Here is a 26,576-nt window from a genome sequence, read left to right on the forward strand (position 1 = left end):
GTATATAATTATATATATACAGCCGGTATAACCTGGGCATCTCCTGTATATAATGATATATGTACAGCCGGTATAACCTGGGCATCTCCTGTATATAATTATATATGTACAGCCGGTATAACCTGGGCATCTCCTGTATATAATTATATAGTGTATATGTACAGCTGATATAAGTTTTACATATTCTTGAATATAGTGATATGGAGCATGCGTTACCTGTGCATAATGTAGTGTTTAATTATACATGTATAGCTGTATAGATATTGATATATTTAGAGGTTTGGTAATTTAAAATATGTAATTATGGTCTCAGTAAGAGCAGTGATCACAGCACAGGGTGTAACTTATTACGATAAAGAGCTGTAATGTGTGATAATTAATTTCAAAGGAAAGGGATTCAAATTAGACAAAGAGATTGATTAACAGCTGAATATCCTCATATTGGTTTGCTCATTGATACTTGTGGCTGAATTACAATCTGGGGTATAATACAGGAGATAATTCAGGATCAGTAATGTAATGTATGTACACAGTGACTGCACCAGCAGAATAGTGAGTGCAGCTCTGGAGGATAATACAGGAGGTAACTCAGGATCAGTAATGTAATGTATGTACACAGTGACTTCACCAGCAGAATAGTGAGTGCAGCTCTGGAGTATAATACAGGAGGTAACTCAGGATCAGTAATGTAATGTATGTACATAATAACTGCACCAGCAGAATAATGAGTGCAGCTCTGGAGTATAATACAGGAGGTAACTCAGGATCAGTAATGTGATGTATGTACACAGTGACTGCACCAGCAGAATAGTGAGTGCAGCTCTGGAGTATAATACAGGAGGTAACTCAGGATCAGTAATGTATGTACACAGTGACTGCACCAGCAGAATAGTGAGTGCAGCTCTGGAGTATAATACAGAAGGTAACTCAGGATCAGTAATGTATGTGCACACTGACTGCACCAGCAGAATAGTGAGTGCAGCTCTGGAATATAATACTGTATGTATCTTTGGATCAGTATACCTGTATTTTCTCTTTTCGATACTGTATTGTTGGATGATTATCTCTGCGGCCTCCAGTAGTTTATACTTTGTACAGTTAATATGCCGGGCTGTGCGCTCCCCAGACAATAACACAGATGTTGTCACTTAATCTTTGCACCCTGATGCATCATCCATACAGCAGTGAGTGGCGGCAGTCAGCCCTGCAGGTGGGATTAGGTTCTTGCAGGTGGTCCATGGAGGGCAGATGTTGCCTGCAGTAGATGGTACAATTGCTGTAATTATGTCGTTATTTTTTTTTAAATTGTATTCTGCTTTAAAGACATTAACCCCTTATAATCAACATAAAGCAGAGTCCGAATTTGGGACCCCACAGCTCTATACATCGTGTAGTGGTCGTTTTTGGGTGCAGCTGCTCCTCTCCCATTGAAATGAGTGGGATTTAAACTACAGTACCCAGATCGCTCACTGGAGGGGCTGCGGATCTATTACTGTGACCTTCCCTAATGTTACGGCATCAATATTAAAGTCCTGGAGAACCTCTTTCATCACATTCAGCCCCATTCATTGAACAACCTGAGCTGCAGTACCAGACTCTGCCATAGTCACATGGAGGCGCTGTGCTGGGTTTCTTTGGGTCTGATGTGCACTAATCAAGGAATAGACGATGCAATGTGTCCTGGGACACGGAGTACTGATCACATACATGTGAAGTTTTGGGAATTACTACAGAAGTAATTGTCCAATATATTCTGAATTACAGTAATAATGTTGATTTCGGGGGCACCAGTTTGTGCCCTGGTGGAGTCTTTCTGGTTGTTCTCAGCTTTTTGGGGATCTCATTAACCCCTCGGCTCCCGTGTCTCTGAGCTGTCATCTGTCATCAGGATTGGCCGCGGCCTCGGGGAGCAGACAATTTGTTTGCATTTTTCAGAAGACAAAGTGACATAGGAGAGAAAAAAAAAAGAAGAGTGGGGAAAGATAGAAGATTTAAGAGAAAGGAAAACCTCCCTGCGGGTAGAAATGTTGTGCAGTGATGGACAGGTGACATGAGATCGACATCAGAAAGCTGCAAACTTGTACACACTCCTGGAATGTGAGCTACGAGCGGAGGGGAGGGCAACGACAGGCGCTGAAGGGTTAACCGGGATTTAAAGCTGCACTAAAGCTAAAGAACATCTTATTCTTCAATCTATTGTTCCCTGTTATCAGTCAGTTCTTGCTTGTATGACCTTGGCCAACAGCAGAAATAACATTTGGGGGTTCGCAGCTGGGGACCCCATTTGTATTCATAACACAATTATATAACAACAAATAATAAGAATTATGAGTCCAATATATCATTTGCTTTTAAAAGTCGCTTTTTATTTTTTGCCTTTTTTTCTGCAAAATTTTTCAAAATGGCTTTTGAATTTTTCTCAAAATAAAAAATAAAGCTCCATTCTTTTATCTTTTATCTTTTTTGTGCCTTTTTACAGAAAAAAAAAAGATGCGCGATTGTTAAAAAAGATGCATGCAACTTTTAACATCTGTGCAAAAATTTCTGTCTTACAAAAAAATCACTTTAGATGGGAACAAGGGAACATTTTGCTAAAATTTTTTCTTTTTCAAAATTCAGAAATGATTGAATCAAAGAATACTGATGGCACATGCTACATTTCTAATGTGAACAGGTGCAAACTGAACATGAAACATAGTAACAAAAAGGAGACAGCTGCACTCCGTAGTGCTAAGATGTGAATGTTCCATTCATTGTTACATTGATTGTTCCATTCATTGTTGCATTCATTGTTGCATTCATTGTTGCATTCATTGTTGCATTCATTGTTCCATTCATTGTTGCATTCATTGTTCGATTCATTGTTGCATTCATTGTTCCATTCATTGTTGCATTCATTGTTCCATTCATTGTTGCATTCATTGTTCCATTCATTGTTCCATTTGTGCCGCCCCTGTGTCAGCAGCCGGGCTGCTCGGATCCGGATCCGCGGTGGCTTGAGGGGTCTCCAGACCCGGGGGTCGTGCGGCCACTCAAATGAAGGGGGGTATTTACAGGGGATTGTGTTAGAGTTCATGACGCCACCCGTGGTGTGTGGTAATGTGGAGTACCACCGCTGCAGTTGGGTAGTACCCGGGGGTGATGGAATGGGGCAGCCATGTGTTAGAACTGTCCACGGCTAGGGGAGATGCCCCGGGGTTTGGTGATGGTGGGGGAATGCCGTTAGGTGCGGAGGGGTCACTTGCGTACTCACTCAGTCCATTAAGCTGACACTGACAACTGGATAAACCAAACCCGGTGATGATGTAAGGCAGCCGGCTGTCCTCCTCCACAGTTCCTTGCCCCTTGCCACGATCCCCTGTCCAGCTCCTCTAGGCCCAGACCACGGTCTGCCACCTAGGTAACTCCCTAGGAGCCCGGCTCCTGACCTCCTCTCTCCTTCACTTCCAAACTACGACTCTCCTTCTCCTGACACTCCTGACCTCCCCTAACCAACCCCCCAAGTGGGTGACCCTATTCCACTCAGGCCGTTCACTGGTGTGTCTGGTGGGTGTGGTGTAGAGTGTATCTAGGATTTTGATTAGCTGATGTAGGCAAGACCATGTAGTTGGGGACCCATAACCAAGAAGGAGGGTGGATACTGCATGGGAGGGTAGATTGTACAATACCCTGTGAGGACATGATAGTCCAGGGGCGTCACACATTCATTGTTCCATTCATTGTTCCATTCATTGTTCCATTCATTGTTGCATTAATTGTTCCATTCATTGTTCCATTCATTGCTGCATTCATTGTTTCATTCATCGTTCCATTCATTGTTCCATTCATTGTTCCATTCATTGTTCCATTGATTGTTGCATTCATTGTTCCATTCATTGTTCCATACATTGTTTCATTCATTGTTACATACCCTATATCTTTGCCTTACAGAGTGCAACTGTCTCCTTCTTGTTACAAATTATTTAATCATCAATAAATATCTGGATAACAAAACCGCATCCACAAAGGCAAAACGAGGGAGAAAAACAGACAAACAATTAAAAATTAAATGTTACAGCAGGTGGAACTTAAATAATAATTTAGTGCAAAACACAGAAAAAATAGACAAAAATAGGCGGAAAAGGGGTCTTTGTGTTTTTAAAGGGGTTTAACGGGCACTGAAAAGAATGACATACAACTGCTGATGATAGTGTTAGTACATGTGGAATAGACAATGTATTTGCAGTTTTTGGTGGCGCGCGCTGTCGTATTCCTGCTTGACCTCTTGTAGAAGAACATGTCATTAGTTTCAGGAATATGCTGAGAACTACATGTCCCATGATGCAATGTCCCATGATTGCAAATCAGTTGTAAAGACCTAGGTATGACACCGGATGGATGGCAACGGCACGTGACAGAAAGAAGGAAGCGTAGCCACAATCATGACTGTAAATAAAACAAATCTTGGCAAATTAAAAACAGCATCACTCGAGTTGTTGGGAAAATACAAATCCCAGCACCTCTGCAAGAACAGTATATGGGTCCTTTCCAGTCCAATAACTCATCAAACTGCACAATTCCACCTGCTTCAGAAGTAGAAGTGACCCCCTGACCTCTCGGGCCCTTCTGTGGCCGCAACGATGATATGTCCGCCCCTGCTCTGCCCCTTCTATTGTTTGCAGGTTATAAGGAGGCAGATGATGTGGAGTGACGCGTGACTGCATGATCCGACTGCGCAGAGCTTATTTGTAGTCTGTAGCCGTGGAGACACATTGGAGCTGGATACCCAAAACGGAAGGAGATTTATATGGATTTTTGCTTCATTTTTTGTTGTTTTAGGTGCACTGGAGTCATAGAAATAATAGTTGCAAAAGTTTACATACCCCTTTACCTGCAGTTTGACATGTCATAGTAGGTGATAGGGTCTTGATGCTGATACCCCCCCAATCCCCAGAGAAGTGGGGATAGTGGTGTGTGGAGAAAGTATATGGGTCACTGAGAAACAGAGCGGATCACAGCTGGAGGAGAGCCACCATTGTTTCAGCGATCATTAGGGGTGTAAACACCCGGGCCATCATTATTAGGGGGTATAAACAACATATTTTACGAGGGTCTTTAATAAGGGGTTGATTGTGGCTTGATAGGGTCTTTATTACATTAGGGAATTGCACTACGAGCGATTGTCCGATACGACATTCCTCCCGTTCCTGCTCCGGCATGATATTGGGGAATTTCTCACCCCACTCCACAAATTCCCAGCCCTCATCATTGCTCTTGTGGTCACGTCCATGGAACAATAGCTGGACGCCTCGCCGGTGCTGAGACAGGGAAAATATTGCTTTATCTCTCGATATTTCACTAATATTATTTCACAGCTTCCAGATAATACGAGGCACTGTCTGCTTTGTTGTGCTTTTCCCTTCTGCGGAGGACAGGCGGGGCGGTGTCTCAGGGCGAGGAGGGAAATGGACCGCGGGGGGTGCTGTTTCTCCGGCCGCAGAGATCGGAGGTCCCTTGGCTCAGAGCGGGATAGAATAACATTGGGCGGTTTGTAAAGAACATTGAGTCATATGATTGTAACAAGCGGGGCTTTGTGTGACAGCGGCGGCGCCCAGATGGACAGCGCACTCCACTCGCCTCCACTTATTTTCTCCTCTCTTTTTTTATTTTTTATTTTTTTTTACTAATTTGGCAGGGCAGTTGGCAGCCCCTTGGTGATGGACCCCAACAGCATCTGCAGGAAAACCAAGCGCCTGGCCGGCAAACAGGCCGAGCTGTGCCAGACGGAGCCGGAGATCGTTAGCGAGGTGGCCAAGGGCGCCAAGATGGCGGTGCGGGAGTGTCAGTACCAGTTCAGGTCCAGGCGGTGGAACTGCACCAGTCACAACAAATATTTTGGAAAGATCCTGCAACAAGGTAACCAACACCTACCATCATTATTAATAGCAATAATTACCATCAGGTGCATGCCTCGCTGCGCATGCGCCGGACACTCAAACCTTCTCATGCCATGAACTGATGATTTGCACTATTATTTACACCAATTTCTGTCGGATTGCACATGGCCCCGCCCCTTGCACTATGCTCCACCCTCTTGGTGATAAATTCCATCCAAATATATTATCCATTCTGCGGCTCCCCAGCTTGGTGAACTACAACTCCCAGCAAAACCTTGAAATCTTAGGGCTGTTGGATCATGTTGGACAATCAAAAATTGCCAAATGACCCTTTAATACAAATGTGAGCAGAGCCTACGACTGACTTATAAACGTACAATAGAATGCTGAAATAATACTGCCGCATAGTACCTATATAATACTACTATATAGTATCGAAATATTACTGCCATATGGAGTCTAACTAATGCTAATACACACATAGACTAAATTGTTGGTAAAAATAAAAAAACCTCACAATGGTCACTGAAAAAAGCTGAAACTGACAAAAGTAATTTTCAATGTAAATGTATTAAATAACAACTAATGAGAATCGGACTTCACTGCTGAATTGTGCTTCAACAGAAAAAAAAACAAACAAACAAATGAAAATGGCCTGATCAAAAAAGATGGTTCCTATAGAAAATATTGAAAATAATTTGACCATAGGGACATGTGAAAATAAGGTGCGTCCTGTAATTATCATCACAGGTGTCTACAGACTTGAAATCTGTCCATTGCCTATTTACAGGGTGAAAAGTAGTCATTGTGCTGTTTGATATCATGGTATGAAAAGTAGTCATTGTGCTGTTTGGTATCATAGTGTGAAAAGTAGTCATTGTGCTGTTTGGTATCATAGTGTGAAAAGTAGTCATTGTGCTGTTTGGTATCAAGGTATGTAACGCACTGATTATGAGGCAAAGAAAGGAGACTGTCTATAAGGAAATTAGGAAGTGAATTATAGAGAAATATGTTCCAGGTAAAGAAGATAAGACATCTTCAAGAAGTGTGATGCTCCTATTATTACACATATTATTCAGAAGTGTAAGGTCTATGGGGCAGTAGTTGACCTCCCTGGACACGGGTGAGAGGAAAACTGATGACATATTTAAGAGACAGATAATATGGATCGTAACAAAGAGCCCAGAACAAGTTTCACAGAGATTAGAGGTGACGTCAAGGTCCATCAGTGTCAGATCGCTCCATCCAGCACGGTCTGGGCCAAAGTGGACTTCATGGGAGACAACTGAAGGGGACACCTCTGCTGGAAGCAAATCATAAAGAAGCCTGGAATTTGCCAAAATGCACATCAACAAGCCACAAAACTGGAGTTTTTTGGTGTCACATCAGCCCTATATTCACAAACACAAAAATGAAGCAAAGAACAGAACATTGCACCTACTGTGACACATGGAGGAGGCTCGAGATGTTTGGAGGCTGCTCTGCTGCATGTGGCCCAAGGTGTCTTGAATCTGTGCAGGGTACGATGAAATCTCAAAACTGTCAAGAAACTTCTATGAGGCCTGATCTAAATCCTACTGATCATGTGTGGAAAGAATCGGGACCTACAGTCTGGAGAAGACGCCTCCACACCAGAGACATAAGTGGCCGTCTGCTCACGAGGAGCCTCCATACCTTTTAATGGTAACAGTATGGTGACACTCCGGCTGATGAAGAGATCTGCGTAGTTTTGAAAGATACAATCTGCTTCAATCTTTTCTGTTAGCCATTAAAACGTATTAACCACTGAGGACTGTCAGTTTTAATATTTGTCACTTCTTCATGGTCACTTGCGCACAGTTTATGATGGAGCTCGACAAACATCATGTAGACCTGACCCCCGATCTTCTGTGTATGAGGCTGTGTGGATCCTCCTGTCTCTTAATCCCAGACAGACCGGATGATGTCAGATCCGGGCTCGGTGGGATCATAACCTCCATGCACATTAGCTGGATGTTGGGGGTTGTTGTCCAGCTGCAGAATATATTTGGGGCCGATCAGACGCCTCCTGATGGTATCACTTGATGGAGAAGTGTCTGCCTGGATTTCTCAGGTTTGAGGACAACATTAATCCTGACCACATGCCTAACTCCATTTGAAGAAATGCAGCCACAAACCTGCCGGACCCTCCATCTGCTCCACTGCTCCTGTGGACCCTCCACCTGCTCCACTGCTCCTGTGGGCCCTCCACCTGCTCTACTGCTCCTGCGGACCCTCCACCTGCTCCACTGCTCCTGCAGACCATCCACCTCCTTCACTGCTCCTGCAGACCCTCCACCTCCTCCACTGTTCCTGCGGACCCTCCACCTGCTCCACTGTTCCTGCAGACCCTCCACCTCCTCCACTGCTCTTGCGGACCCTCCATCTGCTCCACTGCTCCTGCAGACTCTCCACCTCCTCCACTGCTCCTGCAGACCCTCCACATGCTCCATTGCTCCTGCAGACCCTCCACCTGCTCCACTGCTCCTGCGGACCCTCCACCTGCTCCACTGCTCCTGCAGACCCTCCACCTGTTCCACTGCTCCTGCGGACCATCCACCTGCTCCACTGCTCCTGCGGACCCTCCACCTGCTCCACTGCTCCTGCAGACCCTCCACCTGCTCCACTGCTCCTGCGGACCCTCCATCTGCTCCACTGCTCCTGCAGACCCTCCACCTGCTCCACTGTTCCTGTGGACCCTCCACCTTCTCCACTGCTCCTGCAGACCCTCCACCTGCTCCACTGCTCCTGCAGACCCTCCACCTGCGGACCCTCCACCTGCTCCACTGTTCCTGTGGACCCTCCACCTTCTCCACTGCTCCTGCAGACCCTCCACCTGCTCCACTGTTCCTGCAGACCCTCCACCTGTTCCACTGCTCCTGCAGACACTCCACCTGCTCCACTGTTCCTGCAGACCCTCCACCTGTTCCACTGCTCCTGCAGACCCTCCACCTGTTCCACTGCTCCTGCAGACACTCCACCTGCTCCACTGTTCCTGCAGACCCTCCACCTGCTCCACTGCTCCTGCAGACACTCCACCTGCTCCACTGTTCCTGCAGACACTCCACCTGCTCCACTGTTCCTGCAGACCCTCCACCTGCTCCACTGTTCCTGCAGACCCTCCACCTGTTCCACTGCTCCTGCAGACACTCCACCTGCTCCACTGTTCCTGCAGACACTCCACCTGCTCCACTGTTCCTGCAGACCCTCCACCTGCTCCACTGTTCCTGCAGACCCTCCACCTGTTCCACTGCTCCTGCAGACACTCCACCTGCTCCACTGCTCCTGCAGACCCTCCACCTGCTCCACTGCTCCTGCAGACACTCCACCTGCTCCACTGTTCCTGCAGACCCTCCACCTGCTCCACTGTTCCTGCAGACCCTCCACCTGTTCCACTGCTCCTGCAGACACTCCACCTGCTCCACTGCTCCTGCAGACCCTCCACCTGCTCCACTGCTCCTGCAGACACTCCACCTGCTCCACTGCTCCTGCAGACCATCCACCTCCTTCACTGCTCCTGCAGACACTCCACCTGCTCCACTGTTCCTGCAGACCCTCCACCTGTTCCACTGCTCCTGCGGACCCTCCATCTGCTCCACTGTTCCTGCAGACCCTCCACCTGCTCCACTGTTCCTGCAGACCCTCCACCTGCTCCACTGTTCCTGCAGACCCTCCACCTGTTCCACTGCTCCTGCAGACACTCCACCTGCTCCACTGTTCCTGCAGACCCTCCACCTGCTCCACTGTTCCTGCAGACCCCCCACCTGTTCCACTGCTCCTGCAGACACTCCACCTGCTCCACTGTTCCTGCAGACCCTCCACCTGTTCCACTGCTCCTGCAGACCCTCCACCTGCTCCACTGTTCCTGTGGACCCTCCACCTTCTCCACTGCTCCTGCAGACACTCCACCTGCTCCACTGCTCCTGTGGACCCTCCATCTGCTCCACTGCTCCTGCAGACACTCCACCTGCTCCACTGCTCCTGCAGACCCTCCACCTGCTCCACTGTTCCTGTGGACCCTCCACCTTCTCCACTGTTCCTGCGGACCCTCCACCTGCTCCACTGCTCCTGCGGACCCTCCACCTGCTCCACTGCTCCTGCGGACCCTCCACCTGCTCCACTGCTCCTGCGGACCCTCCATCTGCATCTGCTCCACTGCTCCTGCGGACCCTCCACCTGCTCCACTGCTCCTGCGGACCCTCCACCTGCTCCACTGCTCCTGCAGACCCTCCACCTGCTCCACTGCTCCTGCGGACCCTCCACCTGCTCCACTGCTCCTGCAGACCCTCCACCTGCTCCACTGCTCCTGCGGACCCTCCACCTGCTCCACTGCTCCTGCGGACCCTCCACCTGCTCCACTGCTCTTGCAGACCATCCACCTGCTCCACTGCTCCTGTGGACCCTTCACCTGCTCCACTGCTCTTGCAGACCATCCACCTGCTCCACTGCTCCTGTGGACCCTTCACCTGCTCCTGCAGACCCTCATTATTGTTTCGCTCTCCAGCCCTTCAGGAACAATCTGCTTCTGTTACAGCTAAACATTGTGACTCCTCAGCACAGAGCACCTGCTCCCACTTTCTGCACCCCAGTTCCTATGTTTTTGTGCATAGATGAGTCCTTGTTTCAATGTTGAACGTCTGGTTTCTGGCCGCACTTCTTCCACAAAGACACCTTCTGGCCAGATTTCTCCGAGCAGTAGATGGAAGTAGCTGGGACCTCTGGTCGCTGCCAGTTCTGAGCTGATGGCACTGCTGGACACCTCCTGATTTCAGGATTCCTTGGTCATTACATCTATGGTCCTTAATGTTGTTGCGGTGCTCAGTCTGGCCATAGTCTATGACCTGGGACTCACACCCTCCTCACCTTTGTAGCAGACTCTATGTATAATTGTACGGGGCAGTAATCGTGGGCGAGAGACTGACTCTGGACACCCCGGCACAGTAAACCAAACACCTGGTCCTGGCGGGGCGTGTGGACTTTCGCCGTGTGGGCTGGGTTCCCCTGCAGGCTGCCGCTGGTGTCGTCTGGCCAGCACCGGATGACGACTCGCGCTCACAAGGAGCCGACTGTTCACTTTAAGCCACAACTCTTCACTGCACGGTTCATCCTCTGCCACGACTTCACGTTCCAGACGTCCGCGGCACATATCATCCAGGATGTTACAGTTCTGCACAATCTTATCAGACACCGTTCACCTGCCCTCTGTGTCGCTTCAGAGCTTGCTGGACCTGTTAGTCCCAGTGCAGCCCAGTTCAGCACACACCGTGACGGTCATCTTCCCTTCATCCCACGTATCCTCAGGGGTCCCATAATGACCGGAGTAAAGCTTTGCCCTCCTGGAAGTTTAGGTGGTCGACTACGTTCCCACGCCAGTTAAGGTTAACCCTGTACCTTGACGGTTAGGGACCCGGCCTCTAGGGTCCTGTCCTGCAGCTCCAATTGTAGTAGGCCGCTCTATTCAAGGATCAGTCTCCCGTTTCAATGCTGTTGACACTCCAGGTTCACGCTGTCTTGCCTGACATCTCCTCTCCTTCTCCTTTGTTGCCACAAACCACCCATTGTATGCAACCGTCACGACCGACCAACTATACAGTACATCCTCGCCAGGTCTTCTCTGACTCTTCCAGAATGAACCGTCCCTTTCCCTTTCACTTGGCCCCTCCCACTGTGCGCTAGTCCCAACACTTAACTATAGCTGAACCTAGAATCCAGCAACTTCCTAAACAAGTACTACACAAAATAATAGCGCATACATTATACATTATACCTGCTACCATACAGATCATCACTAACACTCGTCACACTCCACATCACAAAACCATTCACATGACGATATTTACAAAAGATACTTGACAAGACAATAACGCGACTGGTGTCTTCAGGGGTAGGAACACGACAGTCCACCGCTCTTATATCTCCTCTTTGCCCAGTTTTAAGCCTCCTACACGGCTGTTTCTGTTTCAGTTAATGGCTGACTTTCAACATATGAAAATGATGATCATTATCACCAGTTTGATACAATTGGTTATTGCTCATTCAGATATTCACTTTTTTTTTTGTTTTTCCCATACGAGTCTCACCAGTGTTTTTGATCAGAGTTTCAGCAGAATGTCCTCAGAGTTTAGTCCTCAGTTTTCTATTGGATGAGAAAAAAGAAGTTTCTCCAGTTTCTCCTATTCCTGTCTAAAACATTTTCACAGTTCTGTATATTGGCAAAATACTACTGCTATAATAGAACTAAAGTGCAAAAGAATAATACCTCCATATAGTGCCTAAATAATATTTCCATATTGTGCCTGACTAATGCTACTGTATATTGACAAAATAATACTGCTATACAGTGTGTAAACAGTAAAACAATACTATGCAAACAAGACAGATTTATATTGACAAAATAATACTGTTACATATTATTTAAACAATATAAATATTGTACCCAAAAATTACTGCTTTATATTGATAAATAATACTGCCATATGGTGCCCAAACAATACAATTACTGTGTCCAAGTATTACTGCCATATGCTTAACTACTACTATATAATGGCCAAAATAATACAGCTGCATAGAGTGTAAACAATTCTGCTGCCAATATTACCGCCATACAGGGCGTAAATAATAGAACTATACATGACAGATGCTGAACACAGCTCTGCTCTCATCTGCCTCTTGGTTTCCAGACATGGACAGGTATTCGGGGTGGAGCACCCCCCGGTGGGGTCAGTGCACACATGACCGGTGACAATCGGCGCGCTGGACTCCACAGTGGGAGCCGCTCGCTCTCGGCCTCCGTTTCCTCCTCATTAAGTAGCAAAAACAATAATTTGCGGTATTTTTAGTAACTGAAGCTTCTACCAATGAAAGGATTTCATTTTGATGTCAAAGTAAAGGTAAATTACACGAGGAGGAAGCGGAGGAGGAATCTGTGCAGGGAAGGCGCGGCTGTGCCAAGGAAATGACCACTTACCGTGTGCAGGATCTGTGCTTGCTGTCAATGAATGGGAACAAAATTGAAGTGTGAACACGGCCTTATACAACCATGGTATTATTAGTTAGACACTAGCAGTGCTTTTTGGGCACTGTATGGCGCTATATGGCCAGTATTTTATGGCCATTACATTGTGGTATTATTTATTTACTATATGGAACACCATATAGTGGTATTATTTAGGCACTATGTGGCAGTAATATATTTCCATTATATCATAGTATTATTTGTGCACTGTATGATTGTAGGTGGTATTATTTAGGCACTATATGGCAGTAATATCTGTCCATTTTATTATAGTATTATATGTGCACTGTATGATTGTAGGTGGTATTATTTAGGCACTATATGACAGTAATATTTGTCCATTATATTATGGTATTATATGTGCACTGTGTGATTGTAGGTGGTATTATTTAGGCACTATATGGCAGTAATATCTGTTCATTATATTATAGTATTATATGTGCACTGTATGAGTGTCGGTGATATTATTTAGGCCCTAAATGGCAGTATTCTATGGACATTATATTATAATGTATGCACTGTCTGGAAGAATTATTTAAAAACTGTATGGTGATACTATTTACACCCTATATTGCAGTATTATTTAAGTATTATATTGTAGTAATATTTGTGCACTGTATGACAGTATAATTTTGGCCACAGTATGGTGTTTCACAGCCACTCTATGACAGTTTTTGTCCATTATGCTGCAGTATTATTTATGCACCTTTTGACTGGACTGTAAGTGGTATTATTTAGGCACTGTATGGCAGTATTATTTGAGCATTTTATTGTAGTGTTGTTTGTGCACTGTGTAGCAGTATATTTTGGCCAATGTATGGTGATATCTATACCCTACGTGTCAGCATGATTTTAGAATACATTGTAGAATTATTTATGTATATGATAGTATAATTTGGGCATTACATGGTGTTTATCAGGCACTTTATGACAGTATTATTTGTCCATTGCATAGTAGTTATATGTGTGCACTGTTTGGCAGTATATTTGATGCGCTGTATGGTTGTATTATTTATAAACTATATGGCAGTGTTATTTGAGTTTATTGTAGTGCTATTTATGCACTGTGTAGCAGTATATTTTGGGCATTGTATGGTGATAATGGTGATATCATTTATAGCCTATGTGGCAGCATGATTTCAGCATACATTGTGATATTATTTATGTATATGGTTGTTAAAAATATATCCCTTAAATATATTTTTCTTCAAATACGTGATAAGGCGCATGGCAGTATAATTTGGGCATTACAACCTGTTTATCATGCACTTTATGACAGTATTATTTGTCCATTACATAGTAGTGATATGAGTGCACTATTTGGCAGTATATTTTATGCACCATATGGTTGTATTATTTATAAACTATATGGCAGTGTTATTTGAGCATTAATCTGTAGTGTGCTTATGCCCTTTGGGGGCAGTATAATTTAGACAATGTTGGTATTATTCATGCAGTATATTACGGCATTATTTATCTATTACATTGTAATATTATGCGTGTACTGTGTGGCGGTATATTTTGTGCACATATTGGTGGTTTTATATAATACTATAATTTGGGCAGTGAAGGAGAAAAGAGAAGAGGAAACGCAGGAACACTTTACTATCCCTGGTTGGAGGAACGGGCGACATTAACCCCTAGGATCAGGGGTCTATCCCACCTCACCTTATAAAGTGTCCTAATCGCCCCAAGTTCAAAAATCAATAATTAAGACATCACTCGTCAGACGGCTGCAAATCCCTAATTGTGGCTAAGCGATGGTGAAGAGGAGCCATGATGAACCCCTCCGCGTGAACTCCGGGATGTGGGACACGGAGGAAGATGGAGACCACAAGACAGGAGCGCCACACGTCCGATACTCGCACTATTCCTCGAGGTATCAGTAAATCACACGGCAGACAAGAAAACATTCTCTTTCTTTATTAAACCCACACATTGTCTTGGAGCATTTATAATTACTTCATTACAACACCGGGGGAACATGTCTAAGCAGTAAAGCCGAGGACTTATGTAAAATGGAGCAATAATCGTATTCCTGCCTGCAGGCGAGAAAGCCGCGGTAAGGAAAATAACCCCCAACATCTCAACCACGGAGGGACTAAGATCTGCAAATGCTCCAGCGGCAAATCTGCATCAGCCGGAACCACAGAACCCGGCTACATTTACCATCTCTCCAGGAAATTTACTAACTTTGCAGATACTTTGGATTGGTCTTGTGTTATGGCAAGTCTTAAGGCCCCGTTACACGCAACGACGTATCTAACGATATATTGCCGGGTCACGGATTCTGTGACGCACATCCGGCATTGTTAGCGATGTCGTTGCGTGTGACTCCAACGAATGGCCATTAACGATCAAAAATACTCACCTTATCGTTGCTCGTTGACGCGTCGTTCATTTTCAAAAAATCGTTGATTGTTGCAGGACGCTGGTTGTTCGTCGTTCCCGAGGCAGCACACATCGCTCCGTGTGACACCGCGGGAACGACGAACTACAGCTCACCTGCGGCTGCCGGCAATGCGGAAGGAAGGAGGTGGGCGGGATGTTCTGGCCGCTCATCTCCGCCCCTCCGCTTCTATTGGGCGGCCGCTTAGTGACGTCGCTGTGACGCCGCACAGACCGCCCCCTTAGAAAGGAGGCGGATCGCCGGTCACAGCAACGTCGCTAGGCAGGCAAGTCCATGTGACGGTTGTAAGCGATGTTGTGCGCCACGGACAGCGATTTGCCCGACAGGGGCGGGTGCTTTCACCAGCGATATCGCTAGTGATGTCGCTGTGTGTAAAGCCCGCTTTAGGCTGTGTGCAGACGTTGCATTTTTGCAACAATTTTTTTATGCATTTTTGGTGCAGATTTGTCACAAAACTGAAAGCAAATCCTGATGGCAGCAAAGTCAATGAGAATCCTGAAGTTTCGTGCAATGAAAAAAAAACGTGCCAAAAATGCATATAAACACATCAAATACGCATTGAGAAATGACGCAAAACGTGACATTTTGCAGCTGCGTTTTTCCTTACAAGAGATGCAGATTTGGTGCAGAAACTCCTGCAAAATGTGCCTTATACTCCAGTCACATCCAGAGCTGCATTCTTTTGGTTTGCAGCTTGGAAGCCATCATCATTGCACGCATAATACAGTACATCAGATGTTTTCTTCACTCCCTATGTCCAATCACTCACACCTCAAAAACATCTCCAGAATCCGATCTTTTCTGTGCATAAGCTGTTATTGTTGCTCTGATTCATTCTCATGGACTATTGCAACTCACGAATAATCAGTCTCCCTCTTCCTAAACTCCCCCCTCCAATCTCTCCTGAATGCAGCAGCCAGGATTGTATTACTGTCCAGCTGCTACATTGATTCCTCCACCCTGTTCCAGTCATTGCACTGGTTGCACGTCTGCTAGAGAGTACAATGTAAACTTATCTCTCTCACTGTCCCACATGGGGAAGTACCATGTATATGATGACCGGGAAGGGAAACCCTGTGTCTAAGGAAGGGGGAGATGGTGACCCCTCACCAAACTTTCCACTGGCCCCAGGCTCCCCTGACCACTCTAGATAGGTTTCACATCTATGCGCCGAGCAGGATACCTGGCCCTGGCTGACCCTGAACTGGGTCCTAGGTAGGGAGCGGATGGCATGAGCCCTTAGTCAACCCAACTAAACTCTAAAAAAGAAACTGGGAGCACAAACAGGGGGAAGTGAATGAATAAATTATCTCTTAAAAGACTCAAGGAGAGGAACAGCAACAAACAACAACGTTTCTTCAGATGAATACAAGCCGACTGCTCGCATCCAAGGCCTGTATAGGAATATGACTCTATCACCAGCAAACACCAAGGGGAAATGTGGGTATTTAAGGACACAAGGGGAAGTGATGATGATTAACAGCTGAAAGGTGAGGAAATCCGCAGGGTCCTTATGGGAAACAGAGGTAATGGATACATTACTCTACAGCAGGAAGAATAGATGATCAGGGAGCAGTTTGTGTAGGCAAACGCTGCGACCTTCTACAGCCGGACACCACAGGACTGTCTGTCACCCATGACACTCACAAAAGAAAAATGTAGGGAGCAACTCTTATACATAAACCAATAATCCGGTGGCCGTGATGTCGACAGACCCTATACTGATGGCTGTTTTGGGGGCAAGATGGTATAAGGTTTTCCAATCTGATCATTTTGTAACTCCAGGAGATAAGAGGCGCCATGTTATCTGCCAGTTGCTTTTCTCTCCTGGCTCTATAGGAAGACGTGTGGTTCAGTTGCAGGGTAATAGGAGAATGGCGTCTATACCGTGTAGGGTCTATGCATTGCTTTCTGCACTGGGGTCATGTCACCTCCTGTGGAATCTCTGGTCGCAGGGTGAGGCCCGGTGCTTTCCGCGCTGACGACGCCTTCTTACTGCTCCTTCTACATTTAGATGCAATCAGTCTTTTCTTTCGTTGGGATACTTGATGGACATAAAAAAGTGAGTTTCTAAAGTGAATGGAATGTCCCTGACGCCTTCCTATATGTCTGATTCCTGAGTTATACCTAGCCTTAGGGGACCTGCTGAAGGATCGCTTGCAGACTGCAGACCTTTCACAAAGCGTAGAGCCGGGGTCGCCAACCTGCAACTATCAAACTGGCGAAGAACCACAACTCCCAGCAAGTTCTGAACGTTGTAGGTTTGTAGCAAAGTGTCAGATAAGGGGCGAGTCAGAGGCGAGGTAGGAAAACAGAACGTTAATGCGACTCTTTATCCTCCAGCACCATTAAGTTCTGTTATAATATTAGCGGACTATGCTCCAAACACATCTACACACAGGTAAGTGATAAACATTTGGCTGCCTGTGGTCACCCCTAGGGGGAGCTCAGGGGCGTATTGTATATAGTGGGTTGATTTCAATTATAACACAGTATGCAGCAAGCGCCCTCTAGTGGGAGCTACAGAAAAATGATTACTCAAGCAGATCCATGCCATATATCGGTAAACAAAGGTCCAATCTGTTTTAAATTTAGATATTAATTAGCACAGAATATTGTATCTAAAAATGACAGAGTGTTAATAGGGGATATTAAAATATATATTTCTTCCCAGAATGAAAGAAAACTTGCAAGTGCCACCTGTTGGAGGCTGCTAACCTCAGTGACTCTTTAGGCTGTGTGCACATATTGTGTTTTTGCCTCTTTTTTACGTGTTTTTGCTGCAGATTTGTCACAAAACCGATGCCAGCAAAGTCAATGAGAACCCTGGTCTGGTGCACACATTCAGGATTTTCTCCATGCAGATTTGGTGCAGAAAATAATCTTCAGTATGTCAATTCTTTCTGCATTTTTGGTTGCATTTTCTCCATTGAAAGCAATGAAATGCACCGAAAAAACATTAAAAAAACACAGCAACAAGTGCGTTATTGCTGCCGCGTTTTTCCTGCCAGATTTAGGCTAGGGCCCCACTTTGCGTTTTTACCTGCGTTTCAGGTGCTTTTTGGGTGCGTTTTGAGAAGCACCTTTTTTTATGCCAAAATGCTTGCATTTTCATTTTCCAGCCATTTCAATCGCATTTGTGATTTTTCCGACCCCACTTTGCGTTTGTAAACGCATCTGCGAATTTGCATATTTTGTGGCAAAAACCATGCGTTCAAAGAAGTAACATGTCAGTTGTTTTTGCCATTTTGGGTGCGTTTTGCTAAAATTAAAGTCAATGAGAAGTTGCAAAACCCAAAATTCCTTCAAATTCCTGCGTTTTATCTACTTTTTCAGTGCAGAAAACATGCGTTTTGGACTACCAAAACCCATGATTTTTGTACATCAAAATAATGATTTCATATGTCCCTTTACACAAACACATAATCCGACAATTAAATTTAAGAAAAATAATAATTTATTGCTGTTTTTCCAATAAATAATATATTACCGCTATAATTTTAATAAATATTTCTATTTCCTTAATTATTTCTAAAATTCTATATGTTTTCCTTTTTTTTTTCTCTTTTTTCATTTTGTTTGACTGTTTAAACTTTATTTAGCAGTATCTTGATGTTCAAAACACATCTGTCAAAACGCAGGTGGAAAAGCATTTAAAAAGCGCTCAAAACGCATCTAAAACGAGGTAAATACGCATGCGCTTTCAGCGCTAAATTTTTGAAAAAGACAACTTTGGTGAAATCAATTAAGCCCAAAATGTGCGTTTATAACTGCAAATAGGAGAACGCAAAGTGGGGCCCTAGCCTTAGTGTAGAAATTTGCACATAGCCTTAATGAGCCTTACAACATGACCAGGGATAAATACCCAGACAGACACCCCATGGTCATGATGTAAGATTCATTACAGGTCCAGACTGAAAAAAACCCCAAAAAACTTGGTTAAGGTCCGACCTCTAGAAGCATCGTCAATGGATGAAGTCTGCAGACAGCGCTGATTCAGTGCTGCATCCACCTTCCCCGCACATTGGTTTCATGGCTGCGGCTGGACTCCATTTATTAAGATGCAGCTCTGCTGTGACCCCTTCATTCTCAGAATAAGTGGCGGTCCTACAGGTCAGCCCCCAAGCCATTATACAGACATGGTATATCCTAGCACTGTGCCATACCATTATAAGACGGGTGAACCCCTGTAATATTGACTATTGACCTTTATTTTATTTTAAAGGCACAGAACTGATACATTGTATCAAACCTAAAGCGAGCCTGGAGTGGGCAGAACTTTCTACATTTCTTTTGGGAGAATTTATGAAATATTTTGTGTCACTTTTGTTGCAGTAATAAAAAGTGACAAATTCTAGTGCCCAAAAGGAAATATGGAGAAGAAAGCACAGGCAAAAGGCATTTATTTATTTATTTATCTATTAGGTTTTTTGATTGTTTCTATATATGCTGTGCATTCTTGTCTTTGCCCATATCATAGTATCATAGTATCATAGTTTTTAAGGTTGAAGGGAGACTCTAAGTCTATCTAGTTCAACCCGTAGCCTAACATGTTGATCCAGAGGAAGCAAAAAAACCCCAATGTGGCAAACAAGTTCCAATGGGGAAAAAATGTCCTTCCTTCGTCCACATCCGGCAATCAGACTAGTTCCCTGGATCAATACCCTGTCATAAAATCTAATATACATAACTGGTAATATTAATTTTTTTAAGAAAGGCGTCCAGGCTCTGCTTAAATGTTAGTAGTGAATCACTCATTACAACGTCATGCGGCAGAGAGCTCCATAGTCTCACTGCTCGTACAGTAAAGAATCCTCGTCTGTGGTTATGATTAAACCTTCTTTCCTCAAGACGATGTATATATTATACATTTTAGTGCCCGTCATATTTGCATGCTGCCGCTCTGCACGTGTCGGGGTTAATCCACACTGGGTGTGATCTCAATATGGAATACAAATGCACTATTATTTGCAAAATATTGTTGCAAATTGTATCACAGATCTAGCTTTGTTCATGGATCAGGTCCATTTCTGATACATATCATTGTTGCAATTTGTGCAGGAGACAAGAAGATAAGGGGCTCAATTCTACTTCCTAAGCAGGTGGAATTGTGCATTATGATAACCTATTGGACTGAATTGGGCCCTTACACTCTTCTTGCACAGGGGCCCCCTATTATCTGATACAGTGAGCACCAGTGTGATACATTTGACATCTTTTGGTCTTGCTTATTAATAAATCTGCTCTCTTCTTTTCGTCTTTTGATCCTTAAGATAAATATTCTCAATTTTTCAGTTGCCACAGAATCATCCCTCCCATCGTCCAGAACTGGACTTGGATCCGCCGTCGCTTTCTGCCATAAAGCAGTGAAGCAGAAGTGAAATGAGGCTTTTGATAGATTCTTATTATTGCTTGCAATGACGAATGTTCTGGGCGTCCGCACAAGTCGTGATTAAGTGAAGGCAATAAACGCTACTGGATACAATGTCCGGGGTAAACCGTGAGCCCAATCGTGGTAATTGTCACAAACGTTCATTCCTTTTTGGACCGATGTGACAGATGCTATTGTCTCCCGGGGACGGCAGGGCAATTATTAGGAGATGAAATAAGTCTTGCATTGCCTCTGTCTGTATCCTGTTACCCCATCTGTATACTGTGACTGGCAGTGTCCCCTCTCTGGCAAAACAAAAAGAACCCCACAAACTTATGAACATCGGCCAAGAGCGGTGGAGCGATCGCGTAACACGAGAAGATACAATTTGCTACAGTTTAGTTCCGAGCTTGTATAAAATGTATCATTTCCCGTGATTTGGAGTCAGCAGCCCGCGAATATTTAGGAAATTAATTGTGTTGTGGATACGGAGCTAACGGTTCGTTTTCTTCCCTGCAGATATCCGGGAGACGGCGTTTGTGTACGCCATAACGGCGGCCGGAGTGATCCATGCAGTGACACAAGCCTGCAGCATGGGGGAGCTAATGCAGTGCGGGTGTGAAGTGACACGGAACTGGGCGCCACCACCGCCTCTCGCCATCGGACCAGGGGCGGATGGATCCGCGTGGGAGTGGGGGGGCTGCGGCGATGACGTGGAATATGGCTACGAGAAGTCAAGACAGTTCATGGATGCAAAAAGGAAAAAGGGGAAGAGCGATATCCGCACCTTGATTGACCTTCATAATAATGAAGCAGGAAGGCTGGTAAGGATTCTTTTCAGTAAGAGGAGTGAGATAGAATAATAACTCCTATAGGCCCCCTTCACACGTCCGTGTCTCCTGTACGTGTTAGGTCCGTTTCCGTATGTACCGGAGACACGGACACACGTACTCCAATGTTATTCAATGTATGGAGTTACACATGCGTTTTTCCATAAGGTGCGTGTGTCCGTGTGCGTGATACGTTTGTCTGTAAAACACGGATGCATGTCCGTTTTCTGCACGGAACACACACACACGCACCCAATGAAAGTCTAAGGGTCCGTGAGCACACGTACGTGACACGGATGCATCTCCGTATGGTCCGTGTACGTTTTGTGCTTTTTTGAAGCGATGTCGGTCAATCTTTTTTTTCTGTGTATGTCGGTCAATCTACCTCAGTCCGTCGGTCGGTCTCTCTCTCTTGTCTATCCCTCTCTCAGTCTGTCAGTCAGTCTCCCCCCTCTCTCATACTCACCATTCCCCGATCACTGGCGCGGCGCTGCACAGCTGTTAAAAAAACTCCGGCGGCTTTTACTATTTTGAAAAAGCCGGCCGCTCATTATTCAATCTCGTATTCCCTGCTTTCCCACGCCCACCGGCGCCTATGATTGGTTGCAGTGAGACACGCCCCCACGCTGAGTGACAGCTGTCTCACTGCAACCAATCACAGCCACCAGTGGGCGTGTCAATATCGAGCAGTAAAAAAAATAAATACATAATTAAAAAAAAACGAAGTGCGGTTCCCCCCAATTTAGAGACCAGCCAGGGTAAAGCCAAACGGCTGAAGGCTGGTATTCTCAGGATGGGGAGCTCCACATTATGAGGAGCCCCCCAGAGTAACAATAACAGCCAGCAGCCGCCTGGAATTGCCGCATCCATTAGATGCGACAGTCCCGGGACTGTACCCGGCTCATCCCGATTTGCCCTGGTGTGGTGGCAAACGGGGTAATGAGGAGTTAATGGGAGCAGTCCATAGCTGCCACTAAGTCCAAGATTAATCATGACAGGCGTCTCCCCGAGATACCTTCCATGATTAACCTGTAAGTTAAAGAAAATAAGCACACACACCCGAAAAATCCTTTATTTGAACTAATCAAAAAATACACCCTCGTTCACCAGTTTATTATTATTTTAAAAACCCTCCAGCTCCGGCGTAATCCACGGAGGTCCCGCGACGCTCTCAGCTCTGCTACATGAAGGTGACAGGAGCTGCAGAAGAACACCACCGCTCCTGTCAGCTCCACGCAGCAACTGAGGTGAGCCGCGCGATCAGCTGAGCTGTCACTTAGGTTACCCGCGGCCACTGCTAAATCCTCCAACTGTGACAGCAAGTCGCCCGAGTGACAGCGATGAAGTCACAGGTGAGTTGCGGTCTCGAGTGGAGGATCCAGCTAGCCGCGGGTAACCTGAGTGACAGCAGCGCTAATCGCGCTGCTCACTTCAGTCACTCAGGGAATTAGCGGTCACCGGTGAATCCTTCACGGGTGACCGCTAATCAGTACGCGACACAGACAGAGCCGCGGTATGACAATCAAGTCGGGTGAAGTTCACCCGAGGTCATTCTCATTGCGCGACGCTGTCTGCTGTCAGCGGGCACATAGCAACGTCATTGTGCAACACACACGGAACATTTCACACGGACATTACACTTACGTATCTCACGCACACACGGATATTCCACACGCACACACGGCTAGCATACACAATCACACGGATGTCACACGTACCAGAAAAACGGACAAAAAAACGGAACACGGACCCGAAAAACGGCACATAAGACATGCACGTGTTTTTCACGAACGTGTGAAGGGGGCCATAAACTGTCTGGATCTTAGCTTTAGTGGGTGCACAGGCAGCGGTAATACACGAACCCCAGAGACCTAATGTCGGATGGTAAGTGGAGGACCAGGTATTGCACCACTGATGGACTGCTGGAGTTTCCCGCTTTCTGCACTTACAGCTGTGAATGAATTTGTACATTTTCTCTCTAATATCCCTTTAATTGCATCAACAAACAAATGGAAAAAAACAGAGAGAAGTGCCGTATAATATAGTGATTTATGGCAGCGTCTCGGCAGAGCTGTCTGCGCTCATTCCCCGCTGTCACTCACAGCCACCGAGCAGCAGCGAGGACAATGGATTTTGGCTTCATGCTCAGAGACCTGTGGTTTCCTATCCACGATCATAGAAAAGTATTTTAATTAAAGAGCCAGGAGAAGGAAGAAGCTTCCATGAATCATGAATTAATTAGCAATGAGCGATGGATTGGGGAGGCAGAAGCAGCCATGTGGTCATGGAGAATTCCTGGGGGTGGTGGGTTTTGCCTGCAGGGGATCTAAGGTGCATTCCATAAGAGAAGCATTTAGGTGTTATCTCACCGATCTATCTCTCCACCTCCTCCTCTGTCCTCTGCATCTCTCACTCCCTTTCTTCCTGTCTCCTTAGCTTTATCCAGTTCTTCAATTGTCATTTTGCATTAAAGCATATGTATACATTAAAAAACAGATTCACTGACACAACAGACACTGTGTACATATATTACATTACTATTCTCCACTAACCAGGAATTATATCTTACCCCAGAGCTGCACTCACTATTCTGCTGGTGCAGTCACTGTGTACATACATTACATTACTGATCCTGAGTTACCTCCTGTATTATACTCCAGAGCTGCAGTCACTATTCTGCTGGAGCAGTCACTGTGTACATACATTACATTACTGATCCTGAGTTACCTCCTGTATTATACTCCAGAGCTGCACTCACTATTCTGCTGGAGCAGTCACTGTGTACATACATTACATTACTGATCCTGAGTTACCTCCTGTATTATACTCCAGAGCTGCACTCACTATTCTGCTGGAGCAGTCACTGTGTACATACATTACATTACTGATCCTGAGTTACCTCCTGTATTATGCTCCAGAGCTGCACTCACTATTCTGCTGGAGCAGTCACTGTGTACATACATTACATTACTGATCCTGAGTTACCTCCTGTATCATACTCCAGAGCTGCACTCACTATTCTGCTGCTGCAGTCACTGTGTACATACATTACATTACTGATCCTGAGTTACCTCCTGTATTATACTCCAGAGCTGCAGTCACTATTCTGCTGGAGCAGTCACTGTGTACATACATTACATTACTGATCCTGAGTTACCTCCTGTATTATACTCCAGAGCTGCACTCACTATTCTGCTGGTGCAGTCACTGTGTACATACATTACATTACTGATCCTGAGTTACCTCCTGTGTTATACTCCAGAGCTGCACTCACTATTCTGCTGGTGCAGTCACTGTGTACATACATTACATTACTGATCCTGAGTTACCTCCTGTGTTATACTCCAGAGCTGCACTCACTATTCTGCTGGTGCAGTCACTGTGTACATACATTACATTACTGATCCTGAGTAACCTCCTGTATTATACTCTGGTAGTTATTTGAAACAGATTGATTTTAGACAGTCAGGAAACATTGGTATCATGCGAGGTATAGTTGGTGTTCCCTCCTCACTCCTCTCTGATTGTGCTGTGCATTGAAGCCCTTGTGTAGCAGCGGTCTGGGGATAATGTAGCTTTACACATAAAATAATATTAATGTCTCCAGAACGCGCTCTGTACAGTTGCTGCACTCATTGCAGAGTTCTACTTGTTTGGTATTTAGCGGTTGATTTGCACGCGGTCTCCAGTTGTATCCATGTTATTTCCAGGGTGGAGGATCTTTGAAATTTTTAGTTTAATTCTTTTTTTTCCTCTAAAAATTAGCAACTAAAGAGCACCAATCATCAGGATTTTCATTTATAACCTAAAGCCAGTGCTATACTGGCACTATCAGGCTGATTCTATACATACAGTGCTATACTGGCACTATCAGGCTGATTCTATACATACAGTGCTATACTGGCACTATCAGGCTGATTCTATACATACAGTGCTATACTGGCACTATCAGGCTGATTCTATACATACAGTGCTATACTGGCGCTATCAGGCTGATTCTATACATACAGTGCTATACTGGCGCTATCATGCTGATTCTATACATACAGTGCTATACTGGCGCTATCAGGCTGATTCTATACATACAGTGCTATACTGGCACTATCAGGCTGATTCTATACATACAGTGCTATACTGGCACTATCATGCTGATTCTATACATACAGTGCTATACTGGCGCTATCAGGCTGATTCTATACATACAGTGCTATACTGGCACTATCAGGCAGAGTCTATACATACAGTGCTATACTGGAGCTATCATGCTGATTCTATACATACAGTGCTATACTGGCACTATCAGGCTGATTCTATACATACAGTGCTATACTGGCACTATCAGGCTGATTCTATACATACAGTGTTGGCACTATCAGGCTGAGTCTATACATACAGTGCTATACTGGCGCTATCATGCTGATTCTATACATACAGTGCTATACTGGCGCTATCAGGCTGATTCTATACATACAGTGCTATACTGGCACTATCAGGCTGATTCTATACATACAGTGTTATACTGGCACGATCAGGCTGATTCTATACATACAGTGCTATACTGGCACTATCAGGCTGATTCTATACATACAGTGCTATACTGGCACTATCATGCTGATTCTATACATACAGTGCTATACTGGCGCTATCAGGCTGATTCTATACATACAGTGCTATACTGGCACTATCAGGCAGAGTCTATACATACAGTGCTATACTGGCACTATCAGGCTGATTCTATACATACAGTGCTATACTGGCACTATCAGGCTGATTCTATACATACAGTGCTATACTGGCACTATCAGGCTGATTCTATACATACAGTGCTACACTGGCACTATCAGGCTGATTCTATACATACAGTGCTATACTGGCGCTATCAGGCTGATTCTATACATACAGTGCTATACTGGCACTATCAGGCTGATTCTATACATACAGTGCTATACTGGCACTATTAGGCTGAGTCTATACATACAGTGCTATACTGGCACTATCAGGCTGATTCTATACATACAGTGCTATACTGGCACTATCAGGCTGATTCTATACATAC

At 45.2% G+C, this 26,576-nt stretch overlaps 1 protein-coding gene across 3 annotated transcripts in view; it reads left to right on the top strand.

The window, feature by feature from the left end:
* Positions 1-26,576, top strand: part of WNT6 (Wnt family member 6) — a 90,565-nt gene that overhangs the window by 50,306 nt on the left and 13,683 nt on the right. For 2 of the 3 annotated variants that reach the window (XM_075317086.1, XM_075317084.1), the window contains exons 2-3: positions 5,675-5,895; positions 21,210-21,514. In XM_075317086.1, the coding sequence (XP_075173201.1) occupies positions 5,697-5,895; positions 21,210-21,514 (504 nt within the window). In that variant the 5' untranslated portion in view covers positions 5,675-5,696. The remainder of the gene's footprint in view (positions 1-5,674; positions 5,896-21,209; positions 21,515-26,576) is intronic. The other variant, XM_075317085.1, reaches the window with a different exon arrangement.

The sequence above is a fragment of the Anomaloglossus baeobatrachus genome, chromosome 7, assembly GCF_048569485.1.
Source record: "Anomaloglossus baeobatrachus isolate aAnoBae1 chromosome 7, aAnoBae1.hap1, whole genome shotgun sequence".
NCBI lineage: Eukaryota > Metazoa > Chordata > Amphibia > Anura > Aromobatidae > Anomaloglossus > Anomaloglossus baeobatrachus.